Source organism: Pan paniscus, chromosome 15, assembly GCF_029289425.2.
Source record: "Pan paniscus chromosome 15, NHGRI_mPanPan1-v2.0_pri, whole genome shotgun sequence".
Taxonomy (NCBI): Eukaryota; Metazoa; Chordata; class Mammalia; order Primates; family Hominidae; genus Pan; species Pan paniscus.
The window spans coordinates 35,901,143-35,914,510 of record NC_073264.2 but is presented as its reverse complement, the minus strand read 5'-3'; the positions used below and the strand labels follow the sequence as shown (position 1 = coordinate 35,914,510).

General features: G+C 44.2%; 1 protein-coding gene across 3 annotated transcripts in view; it reads left to right on the top strand.

Annotated features, from left to right (window-relative positions):
- Positions 1-13,368, top strand: part of SNX6 (sorting nexin 6) — a 69,085-nt gene that overhangs the window by 33,917 nt on the left and 21,800 nt on the right. For all 3 annotated transcript variants that reach the window (XM_034937422.3, XM_034937421.3, XM_055097466.2), the window contains 2 exons: positions 3,452-3,557; positions 10,278-10,353. In XM_034937422.3, the coding sequence (XP_034793313.1) occupies positions 3,452-3,557; positions 10,278-10,353 (182 nt within the window). The remainder of the gene's footprint in view (positions 1-3,451; positions 3,558-10,277; positions 10,354-13,368) is intronic.

Genomic DNA, 13,368 nt, shown 5'->3' with positions numbered 1-13,368 from the left:
TGTTGCCCAGGCTGGAGTGCAGTGGCATAATCTCGGCTCACTGCAACCTCCGCCTCCCAGGTTCAAGCAATTCTCCTGCCTCAGTCTCCTGAGTAGCTGGGATTACAGGCACGTGCCACCACGCCTGGCTAATTTTTGTATTTTTAGTAGAAACGGGGTTTCACCATGTTGGCCAGGCTGGTCTCGAACTCTTGACCTCGTGATCTGTCTGCCTTGGCCTCCCAAAGTGCTGGGATTACAGGTGTGAACCACTGCGCCCAGCCAGATTTTCCATTTTCAAAATAGGGTTAATAATACCACCCACCTTACTTACTTATTAAAAAGATTGAATGAGATAATATGTGTGGAAAACACCTATATTTTTCTTTTTTCTTTTTTTTCTTTTTTTTTTTTGGAGACAGAATCTCACTCTATCGCCCAGGCTGGAGTGCGGTGGCACGATCTTGGGCTACTGCAAACTCCGCCTCCTGGGTTCACACCATTCTGCCTCAGCCTCCGGAGTAGCTGGGACTACAGGTGCCCGCCATCACGCCCAGCTAATTTTTTTGTATTTTTAGTATAAATGGGGTTTCACCGTGTTAGCCAAGATGGTCTCCATCTCCTGACCTCGTGATCCGCCCACCTTGGCCTCCCAAAGTGCTGGGATTACAGGCGTGAGCCACCGCGCCCGGCCAAAAACACCTATACTTTTCTTAATGATGTTCTAAAAATGGTATAAGAGTTGATTTATCTGAAGATTCTTACCATTAAAATATGAGAAAAATGTTTATATTATCAAGCAAATACTAGGAAAAAAAGAATGCTGCTTTGTCATCATTGCCTGTTTTTATAGACACATCCATAATAAAATCGGTGTGTAGAGTACTATTTGATTTATACTCTGATTTTTCAGAGACAGGTCAGTGGATACTTGACAGTGCATGTGCTGTGGCTGCTTTCCAAGAAGCACTCAGCTTACTTCCATTTGATGCTGCTTATGCATTAATATCAACCATTTTTCTTAGCCATTAAATGTAAACCACTATGTTGATTATAATTTTGATAATTTTATTAATAGAATAATAACATTTTTGAACACTTATAATGTGTTGATTGGTAGCCCACATTTTCTTGTGTGATCTTAATAACCCTGCCAGTTAGTTTTATCCATATTTTTACAATTAAGAAAACTGTGGCCGGGCACAGTGGCTCACGCCTATAATTCTAGCACTTTGGGAGGCCAAGGCAGGCGGATCACCTGAGGTCGAGAGTTTGAGACCAGCCTGACCAACATGGAGAAACCCTGTCTCTACTAAAAATACAAAATTAGCCAGGCATGGTGGCACGTGGCTGTAATCCCAGCTACTCGGGAGGCTTTTGAGGCAGGAGAATTGCCTGAACCCCGGAGGCAGAGGTTGCAGTGAGCCAAGATTGTGCCATTGCACTCCAGCTTGGGCGAAAGAGAGAGAGGGAACTGTTACATATTATGAATTATGAATTTTATTTTAATATTTATTTTTTATTTTATTTTGCATTTTGAGACAGGGTCTTGCTCTGTTGCCTTAGGCTGCTGTGCAGTGCCCCAATCTCGGCTCACTGCAACCTCTGCCTCCCAGGCTCAGGCGATCCTCCCACTTCAACCTCCCAAGTAGCTGGAACTATAGGTACGTGCCATCACACCCAGCTAATTTTTGTATTTTTTGTAGAGACAGAGTTTTGCCATGTTGCCCAGGCTGAACTCCTGGGCTCAAGTGATCTGCCCACCTCGGCCTCCCCAAAGTGCTGGGATTACAGGTGTGAGCCACTGTATCCAGCTGAATTACAGATTTCAGTCACATTTTGTCAGTACTGACTCTTGCTGCTTGTGTTCTGTTGATATGGGTCCCCAATTATATCCTGTCAGCAGATGCTTTTTCACTTAATGATTGGTAATGTAGAAGGGGGTAAAATACTATTAATTTTATTTTTGTGCCAGGTGCAGTGGCTCACTCCTGTAATCCTAACACTTTGGGAGGCTGAGGCAGGTGGATCACTTGAACTCAGGAGTTTAAGACCAGCCTGGGCAACATGACAACATGACAAAACCCTGTCTCTATAAAAAATACAAAAATTAGCTTGGCGTTGTGGCATGCGCCTGTAGTCCCAGCTACTTGGGATGCTGAATCAGGAGGATTGCTTGAGCCAGGGAGGTTGAGGCTGCAGTGAGCCATGTTTGCACCACTGCAGTCCAGCCTGGATTACAAAGCAAGACTCTGTCTGAAGATAATAATAATAATTTTTATTTTTAATGTATATCTAGCTTTGTTTCAAAAAAAAAAAAAAAGTTGAAGACAGTGGTTAATCACATTGTTGCTCTCAGATAGTTTGGCCAGGTTCCTCAGTGCAGTCAGAAAGGGCCTTAATGACTAAGGCTAGGCAGCCTTCAAGAATGGCCAGTAGAATGTATAACAGGCCAAGAAAAATAGATTTTCACTTCCGTCCACCAGAACTGTTTTCTTTTTCCTTAAAAGGAATTGATCACTTCTGCTGGCAATAATATGTTTATTGAAGAGCAAAATTGTAGAGGCAGATCACAAATAAGAACATGTTTCAGAGTACAATATGTGAGGCCAAGTGCAGTGGCTCATGCCTGTAATCCCAGCACTTTAGCACTTTGGGAGGCCAAGGCGGGCGGATCACTTGAGGTCAGAAACTTGAGACCAGCCTGGCCAACATGGCGAAACCCTGTCTGTACTAAAAAATACAAAAATTAGGCTGGGCGTGGTGGCTCACATCTGTAATTCCAGCACTTTGGGAGGCCGAGGTGGGCGGATCATGAGGTGAGGAGTTCGAGACCAGCGTGACCAATGTGGTGAAACTCTGTCTCTACTAAAAATACAAAAAAAAAAAAATTAGCTGGGCGTGGTGGCGCTTGCCTGTAGTCTCAGCTACTCAGGAGGCTGAGGCAGGTGAATCACTTGAACCCAGGAGGCTGAGGTTGCAGTGAGCCAAGATCGCGCCACTGCACTCCAGCCTGGTGACAGAGCGAGACTTTGCCTAAAAAAAAAAAAGAAAAAAAATTAGCTGGGTGTGGTGGTGCGCACCTGTAGTCCCAGCTATTGGGACGCTGAGGCAGGAGAATCGCTTGAACCTGGGAGGCAGAGGTTGCAGTGAACCAAGATCACGCCACTGCACTCCAGCCTAGGTGACAGAGTGAGACTCCATCTCAAAAAAAAAAAAAGAGTACAGCACGTGAACTTGGACCTATATGGGGAGCACTAAGCCTTCAGTTGCAAAGTCATAGAAGATTTCTTACTTGATAGAAATGCATGTCTATTAAAGTCTTGTTGGTGAAATTAGTATAATAACATCTGACTGAGGATACAGGTGTGCTATTTTACTGATGATCTTTTATATTTATAATGATAGTTATTTACATATGAAACTAAAGCAAATAAGTGAAAAAAGTTTATATTTTCTTTTGATCTTATAGGATGTAGATGATTTCTTTGAGCATGAACGAACATTTCTTTTGGAATATCATAACCGAGTTAAGGATGCATCTGCTAAATCTGATAGAATGACAAGATCCCACAAAAGTAAGATTTTTCTGTGGCTAAAGCTTATATCTTTTAATGGAATAATTATAAAGTTCATATTATAGTTTGAAAAAGTCTTAATATAGAGCAGTAGTTCTCAAACTGGTCTGTTGGAGCCTAGGCTCCATGGCCCTTTTATAGTGAGCCTGTGAGGTCAAAACTATTTTCAGCTGGGCACAGTGGCTCACGCCTGTGATCACGACACTTTCGGAGGCTGAAGCAGGAATATCACTTGAGCCCAGGAATTCAAGACCAGCCTGAGCAACAGAGTAAGATCCTGTTTGTATTGCACCAGCCTGATATAAAAAATAAAATTAGCCAGACGTGGTGGCGCATGGCTGTGGTCCCAGCTACTAGGAAAGCTAAGGTGGGAGGATGCCTTGGGCCTGGGAGGTCGAGGCTGCAGTGAGCTGTGATGGATCGTACCACCATACTTCAGTCTGGGTGACAGAGTGAGACTGTCTAGACAGCAACAAAACAACAACTGTTTTTATAATGATACTGTGATAGTTTTTTTTACCTTTTTCACCATGTTGACATTTACACCGATGATGGATAAAGTTGCTGCTGTGTAATTACATACAAATCAAGTCAGTGGCAACAAACTGGACGAGTAGTCTCTATATTCTTTCCGGCCATGCACTTGCTCTTTTTTTTTTCTTTGAGACGGAGTCTCTTATCGCCCAGGCTGGAGTGCAGCGGTGCAATCTCAGCTCACTGCAACAACCTCAGCCGCCCAAGTTCAAGCAGTTCTCCTGCCTCAGCCTCCCAAGTAGCTGGGATTACAGGCACCTGCCACCGTGCCCGGCTAATTTTTGTATTTTTAGTAGAGATGGGGTTTCACAGTCTTGGCCAGGATGGTCTTGAACTCCTGACCTCATGATCCACCCGCGTTGGCCTCCCAAAGTGCAGGGATTACAGGCGTGAGCCACCGCACCTGGCCACTTGCAATTTTTAAGACATGTGACTTTCACTTAAGAATGCCCTTGATGAAACAGTAAAAATTGATTGTAATCTCTACCCTTGGGTATACATTTTTAAATATTCTGAGTGATGAAATAGGAGGTATGCATAAAGCACTTTGGCTACATACTCAAGTATGATAGTTCTCTAGAAAAGCATTTTAGTGATTGAGTTGTGATTGAACTAGCTAATTTTTTTGTAGAACACTACTTTAGAGAATGACTGATAAACTATGTTTATGAATATTTGGCAAATGTTTTCTCAAAAATCAACTAATTATTTAAATTAGAGGAACCTGGCCAAAAATCCATCAGTTATTTCAAGGAAAACAAAGGTAGTATTTGTTGCCAATGATAAGTCAAGCTTCAAGCAATAATTCGAATTTTGGAAAACTTTATCTCTCTGACCATGAGCTTACTTCCCAATAGATACTGGACTGGTAGTCTGTATGTTCTTTCCTGCCATGCACTTGCAATTTTTTTTTTTGAGGCGGAGTCTCTGTTGCCCAGGCTGGAGTGCAATGGTACGATCTTGTCTCACTGCAGCCTCTGCCACTGCCATTGCCAGGTTCAAGCAATTCTCCTGCCTCAGCCTCCCAAGTAGCTGGGATTACAGGTGCCTGCCACCGTGCCCGGCTAGATAGGCCAATAAAGACCCATATAGAGATTGATGATGATACTAGTGAATGTGATTTTTTAAAAAATTGTACATTGAATTGTGTCACCACTTAGAACATCTGCATAATTCATTGGACCAATGTTTTCTAAACGGCCAAGTGCATAATGCTACAAAATCATATATGTAAAAGAACCACTCAAAGTGCAAAATAGACCAGTGAGGGTTTTTTTTTTTTAACAGCTTTGTTGAGTGTAATTGATATCAGTAAGCTGCAGTAATCAAAGTGTACAATTTGGTAAGTTTTGGCATGTGTGAAATCCTTACCACAATCAAAATAATGAACACACACATCACCCCCAAAGTTTTCTTGTGACCCTTTGAAATCTCTCCCTCCTGCCTTATCCCCAGGCAGCCACTGATCTGCTTTCTGTCACTATAGATTAGTTTGTATTTTCTAGTATTTTATATAAATTGAATCATACAGTATGTATTCTTTATTGTCTGGCTTTGAAACTCAAGCTATTTTGAGATTCATCCAAGTTGTTGTGTATATTGATAGTTCATTTCTTTTTGTTGCTAAGTAGTGTTCCATTGAATGGATATACAACAATTATTTATTTCTAGCTTTGGCTATTACAGATACAATTTATGTGAGCCATTTCTATATAACTTTTTGTACGGACATGCTTTCTTTCTCTTGGGTAATACCTAGAAGTAGAATGCCTGAGTCATGGAGTAAATGAATATTTAACTTTTTAAGAAACTACCAAATTTTTTTTCCACAATGGTTGTACCATTTTGCATTCCCACGAGCAGGGCATGAGAGTTCCAGTTGCTCCACATCTTTGCCAACAAGGATAGTCAGTCTTTTTTTTTTCCCCAGTGGAATTTGAAGTCTTTTTAACTTTATTCAAGTAGGTCAGTGGTGGTAACTCAGTGTGGTTTAGATTTGTATTGTCCTAATGACTGTTGAGGTTCAACATCTTTTCTTGTGTCCTTCTTCCTTCAGCTTTATTCCTTTTTTTTTTTTTTGAGACGAAGTCTTGCACTGTCGCCCAGGCTGCTGGAGTGCAGTGGCGGAATCTTGGCTCACTGAAAGCTCCACCTCCTGGGTTTACGCCATTCTCCTGCCTCAGCCTCCCGAGAACCTGGGACTACAGGTGCCCGCCACCACGCCCGGCTAATTTTTTGTATTTTTAGTAGTGACAGGGTTTCACCGTGTTAGCCAGGATGGTCTCAATCTCCTCACCTCGTAATCTGCCCACCTCAGCCTCCCAAAGTGCTGGGATTACAGGCATGAGCCACTGCTCCTGGCCCCAGCTTTATTCTTGTTGTTGTTGTTTTTTGTTGTTGTTGTTGAGACAGGGTCTCGCTCTGTCACCCAGGATGAGTGTATTGGTGCAAACATGGCTCACTGCAGCCTCAATCGATCCTTCCACTTCAGCCTGCCAAGTAGCTGGGACCACAGGCATGCGCCACCATGCCTGGCTAATTTTTGTTGTTGCTGTTGAGGGGGTAGAGACAGGGTCTTGCTATGTTGCTTGGGTTGGTCTTGAACTCCTGGACTCAAGCAGTCCTCTCACCTTGGCCTCCCAAAGGGCTGACATGAGCCACCAGACTCCATTTTTTTTTTCCCTAGACAGAGTCTCTCTCTGTCTATCCAGGCTGGAGGGCAGTGGCACAATCTTGGCTCACTGCCCCACCCCCGTCTCCTGGGTTCAAGTGATTCTCATGCCTCGACCTTCCCCATAGGATTACAGGTGTGCGTCACCATGCCTGGCTAACTTTTGTATTTTTTTTTAGAGATGGGGTTTTGCCATATTGCCCAGGCTGGTCTCGAACTCCAGGTTTGAAGTGATCCGCCCACCTCAGCCTCCCAAAGTGCTGGGATTACAGGCGTGAGCCACTGTGCCCTATCCCAACTTTATTATTTATCACAGTTGTTTTTGACCCTTCTTAGAATCTTTATGTTTTGTTTTTTGTTTTGTTTTGTGTTTTTGTTTTTGTGAGACAGAGTCTCATTCTGTTGCCCAGGCTGGAGTGAGTGGCGTGATCTCGGCTCACTGCAACCTGCACCTGCTGGGTTCAAGCAGTTCTGCCTCAGCCTCATGAGTAGCTGGGATTACAGGCACATACCACCAAGCCTGGCTAATTTTTGTATTTTTAGTAGAGATGGGGTTTCACCATGTTGGCCAGACTGGTCTCAAACTCCTGACCTCAGGTGATCTGCCCACCTCGGCCCCCAAAGTGCTGGGATTACAGGCGTGAGCCACCGCCCTCAGCCCTAGAATCTTTATATTTTCTTTTTCCTTTTTTTGAGACAGAATCTCACTCTGTCACCAAGACTGGAGGCTGGAGTGCAGTGACGTGATCTTGGCTCACTGCAACCTCTGCCTCACAGGTTCAGGCAGTCCTCGTGCCTCAGCCTCCCGAGCAGCTGGGACTACAGATGCATGCTACCACACCTGGCTAATTTTTGCATTTTTAGTAGAGACAGAGTTTTGCCATGTTGGCCAGGCTGGTCTTGAACTCTTGACCTCATGTGATCGACCTGCCTCAGCCTCCCAAAGGAGGGAGCGATTACAGGTGTCAACCACTGCCCTCAGCCCTAAAATCTTTATATTTTCATATGAATTTTAGAATCAGCTGTCTTTTTCAACACAAGGGCTTGCTGGGATTTTGATTGGGATTGTGTAGATTCTATAGATTAATTTGGAGAGAACTGGCATCTTAACAATATTGATCCTTCTGATACATTAATATAGCATATTTCCACTGACTCGGGTCTTCATTAATTTATCTCAGCAGTGTTTTGTAGTTTTCATTGTATAGATCTTCTACATCTTTAGTCAGATTGGTTCCTGATTATTTGGTTTTTTATGCTATTATAAGTGTTATGTTTTATTAGGCTGGAGACAGTGACTCAAACCTGTAATTCCAGCACTTTAGGAGGCTGAGGTGGGTGGATCGCTTGAGCTCAGGAGTTCGAGACCAGCCTGGGCAACATGGTGAAACCCAATCTTTGCAAAAATTAGGCCAGGTATGTTGGCTCATGCCTGTAATTCCAGCACTTTGGGAGGCTGAGGCAAGGGGATCACCTTAAGTCAGGAGTTCGAGGTCAGCCTAGCCCACATGATGAAACCACATCTCTGGCCGGGCGCAGTGACTCACACCTGTAATCCCAGCACTTTGGGAAGCTAGGGCGGACCGATCACAAGGTCAGGAGATCAATACCATCCTGGCTAGCACGGTGAAACCCTGTCTCTACTAAAAATACAAAAAATTAGCTGGGCGTGGTGGCGGGTGCCTGTAATCCCAGCTACTCAAGAGGCTGAGGCAGGAGAATGGTGTGAACCTGGGATGCAGAGCTTGCAGTGAGCTGAGATTGTGCCACTGCACTCCAGCCTGGGTGACAGAGTGAGACTCTGTCTCAAAAAGAAAAAAAAAAAAGAAACCCCATCTCTACTAAAAATACAAAAATTAGCTGGGCATGGTGGCATGCCCCTGTAGTCCCAGCTACTTGAGAGGCTGAGGCACGAGAATCGCTTGAACCCGGGTGGTGGAGGTTGCAGTGAGCCAAGACCCCACCACTACACTCCAGCCTGGGTGGCAGAGTCAGGCCTTATCCCTCCCCCGCCAAAAAAAAAAAAAAAAAATTAGCCAACCGTGGTGGCATGTGCCTGTGGTCCCAGCTACTTGGGAGGCTGAGGTGGGAGAATCACTTGAGCCCAGGAGCTTGAGACTGCAGTGAGCCGTGATCATGCCACCGTGCTCATGCCTGAGCAACAGAGTGAGACCCTGTCTCCAAATAAATAAATTTTGTTTGTTTGTTTGTTTTGAGATGGAGTCTAGCTCTATCGCCCAGGATTTTTGTCTCCAAAATCTTATATGCCCTTTTTTTTTTTTTTTTTTGAGATGGAGTCTCGCTCTGTCGCCCAGGCTGGAGTGCAGTGGCATGATCTTGGCTCACTGCAACCTCCACCTCCCGGGTTCACGCCATTCTCCTGCCACAGCTTCCCAAGTAGCTAGGACTACAGGTGCCTGCCACCACACTCGGCTAATTCTTTTGTATTTTTAGTAGAGATGGGGTTTCACCGTGTTAGCCAGGATGGTCTCAATCTCCTAACCTCATGATCCGCCCGCCTTGGCCTCCCAAAGTGCTGGGATTACAGGCATGAGCCACCGTGCCCGGCCATGTTATGTTTTTTAAAATTTCAATTTCAAATTGTTCTTTGCTAATACATAGAAACACAGCATATTTTTTTCAATATTGATCTTATATCCTGCAACCTTGCTAAATAAACTCACTTATTAGTTCTAGTAATTATTTTGTAGATTCCTTAGGATTTTTACATAGATGATCATGTCACGTCTATTAATGAAGAAAGTTATACTTCTTACTTTCCAGTTTTTTTTGTTTTTTTTTTTTTTTTTTGAGACAGAGTCTTGCTCTGTTGCCCAGGCTGGAGTGCAGTGGTGTGATCTCAGCTCACTGCAACCTCCGCCTCCCGGGTTCACGCCATTCTCCTGCCTCAGCCTTTCAAGTAGCTGAGACTACAGGTGCCCACTACCATGCCCGGCTAATATGTTGTATTTTTAGTAGAGACGGGATTTTACCGTGTTAGCCAGGATGGTCTTAATCTCCTGACCTCATGATCCACCTGCCACGGCCTCCCAAAGTGCTGGGATTACAGGCATGAGCTACTGCGCCCAACCTCCAATTTGTTTTTTTTGTTTGAGACGGAGTCTTGCTCTGTCACCCAGGCTGGAGTGCGGTGGCGTGATCTTGGCTCACTGCAACCTCTGTGTCCTGGGTTCAGATGATTCTCCTGCCTCAGCCTCCCGAGTAGCTGGGATTACAGGCATGTGCAACCACACCTGGCTGATTTTTTAATTTTTGATAGACATGGGATTTCACCATGTTGGCCCAGCTGGTCTCAAAACTCCTGACCTCAGGTGATCTGCCTGCCCCAGCCTCCCAAAGTGTTGGGATTACAGGCATGAGCCACCATGCCTGTTGCTTGCGTTATTTTCTTTACTAGAGTGTCTCATATTACACATTGTTTGAGAGGTAATTGCTCAGTAAGTATTTTTAAATCAATGAATAGGTATACTAAATTCTTAAAACTTTCTCCATAGGTGCTGCAGATGATTACAATAGAATTGGTTCTTCATTATATGCTTTAGGAACTCAGGATTCTACAGATATATGCAAGTAAGTGTTCTAATTTAAAACGTGAAATAGGCTGGGCGTGGTGGCTCACGCCTGTAATCCCAGCACTTTGGGAGGCGAAGGTGGGTGGATTAAGAGGTCAGGAGTTCAAGACCAGCCTAACCAACACGGTGAAACCCCGTCTCTACTAAAAATACAAAAATTAGCCAGGCGGGGTGACACACACCTGTAATCCCAGCTACTCAGGAGGCTGAGGCAGGAGAATTGTTTGAACCTGGGAGGCAGAGGTTGCAGTGAGCTGAGATTCCGCCTTTGCACTCCAGCCTGGGCAACAGAGTGAGACTCCATCTCAAAAAAAAATAAATAAATAAAACATGAAATATAGCTGGGCACAGTGGCTCATGCCTGTAATCCCAGCACTTTGGGAGGTGGAAAACCTGAGGTCCGGAGTTCAAGACCAACCTGGCCAACATTGCTAAACCCTATCTCTACCAAAAAATACAAAAATTACCCAGGTGTGGGTGGTGTGTGCCTGTAATCCCAGCTAGCTACTCGGGAGGCTGAGGCACAAGAATCACTTGAACCCGGGAGGCGGAGGTTGCAGTGAGCCAAGATCATGCCGCTGCACTCCAGCCTGGGTGACAGAGCAAGACTATCTCAAAAAATATATATGAAATATAAATAAAGCAGAGAAAATTTTCTATTGGCAGCCTGGATGCACACAATACTTTTGGTTTTTGTTTTAGTTTTTGTTTTGAAACAGGCTCTTACTCTGTCACCCAGGCTGGAGTGCAGTGGCACGATCATGGCTCTCTGCAACATTCTCCTTCCACGTTCAAGCAGTTCTCCCACCTCAGCTTCCAAAGTAGCTGGGATTACAGGTGCCTGCCACCATGCCTGGCTAATTCTTATATTTTTAGTAGAGATGGGGTTTCACCATATTGGCCAGGCTGGTCTCAAGCCCTTGACTTCAAGTGGCCTGCCCGACTCAGCCTCCCAAAGTGCTGGGATTACAGGTGTGAGCCACTTCTCCCGGCCAACAATACTTCTAATACAAAACTTTTGGAATATTTTTGTCAAAACACATTGATAATAAGGACCTCCTTTAAAAACTTGGGTTGAGGGCTGGGCATGGTGGCTCACGCCAGTAAATCTCAGCACTTTGAGAGGCCGAGGTGGGCAGAACACCTCAGGTCAGGAGTTTGAGACCAGCCTGACCAACATGGAGAAACCCTGTCTCTACTAAAAATACAAAATTAGCCAAGTGTGGTGGCAGGTGTCTGTAATCCCAGCTACTTGGGAGGCTGAGGCAGGAGAATCGCTTAAACCCAGGAGACTAAGGTTGCGTTGAGCCGAGATCACAGCATTGCACTCCAGCCTGGGCAACAAGAGCAAAATTCCGTCTCAGAAAAAAAAAAAGAAAGAAAAAACTTGGGTTGATATTTTTTCTTCTCCCTTTCTGTCCTATTTTTTAAATCTGAGAAATAAAAATCGAGTTTACTCTCTCTCTCTATATATATATTTTTTTCTTCCTCCCCAACTGTGTTTTATTTATGAAAATGGGCTGATTTGTGTGTAAGAGAGTGGAAGAACCGAATTTATGTTAGAGTGTTCTTAAGTTTTGATAAAGCTTATAAATAAGAACTGCCATTTGGGAATTAGAATATATATGTATGTATGTATATGTGTTTATGTATTTCATTGGAGGTGAAATTGATTCTGCCACCCGCCCCCCGGAAGACGGTGTCTTGCTCTGTCACCCAGCCTGGAGTGCAGTGGTGTGTTCTCTAAAAACACAAAAATTAGACATGGTGGTGCACACCTGTAATCCCTGCTACTTGAGAGGCTGAGGCGTGAGAATCACTTGAACCTGGGAGGCAGAGATTGCAGTGAGCCAAGATCACACCACTGCACCCCAGCCTGGGCGACAGAGCAAGACTTGGTTTCAAAAAAACTAAAAATTAAACATATTTTTAAGCAGGAAAACTATTTTCATAGTCTATGCCTTTCTCTAAACCACATCCTTGACCTTTTCTCTAGTGTATTCTGTCTCAGATATTTAAAAGTCACGCTTTTTGGCAAAGCAAGGTATGATAGCTTACACTAATTAAAATGCCACCAGCCGGGCACAGTGGCTCACACCTGTAATCCCAGCACTTTGGGAGGCCAAGGCAGGTGAATCACCTGAGGTCAGGAGTTGGAGACCAGCCTGACCAACATGGAGAAACCCCATCTCTACTGAAAACACAAAATTAGCGTGGCGTGGTGGCGCATGCCTGTAATCCCAGCTACTCGGGAGGCTGAGGCAGGAGAATCGCTTGAACCTGGGAGGCAGAGGTTACAGTGAGCCGAGATTGCGCCATTGTACTCCAGCCTTGGCAACAAGAGAGAAACTCCGTCTTAAAAAAAAAAAAAAAAGCCACCTTCCCAAAGAGTTAATTCTTCTTATCAGGAAGAAGGAAAAAAGTCAACCTTGCCATCTGTTCTCTAACGTAAATCTGTCAAAGCAAGTTCTTTTGAGTGAAAGCAAAGTTCATAAAATTGTTTTTGCTTTGAGTAGTATTTGCCCTAATTCATTTATGATGTCATTTTAATTACATATTTTACAGAATACTTGAACCTGTGCCCTTTTTTTTTTTTTTTCTTTGAGAGTGGATCTTGCTGTGTGGCCCAGGCTGGCATACAGTAGCTATTCACAGGTGCAGTCATAGAGCACTGCAGCCTTGAACTCCTGTGCTCAAGCAATCCTCTTGCTTCACCCTCCTGGGTAGCTGGGACCACAGGTTTGTGCCAGAACGGGGTGACAGAATGATAGCCCATCTCAAAAAAAAAAAAAAAAAAAAGAAAAAAATGAATAACCAATTTCTACTTAAGAATTTATTTTCACTTTTAACTAAATAGTTTATCTGTCAAATGCTGATACCAACTAAAAAATATCCCAGCACCAGACTATTTTTTTTGTAGTTGTTCTTGAGACGGAGTCTCGCTTTGTTGCCCAGGCTGGAGTGCAGTGGCTCAGTCTTGGCTCACTGCAAGCTCCACCTCCCGGGTTCACAC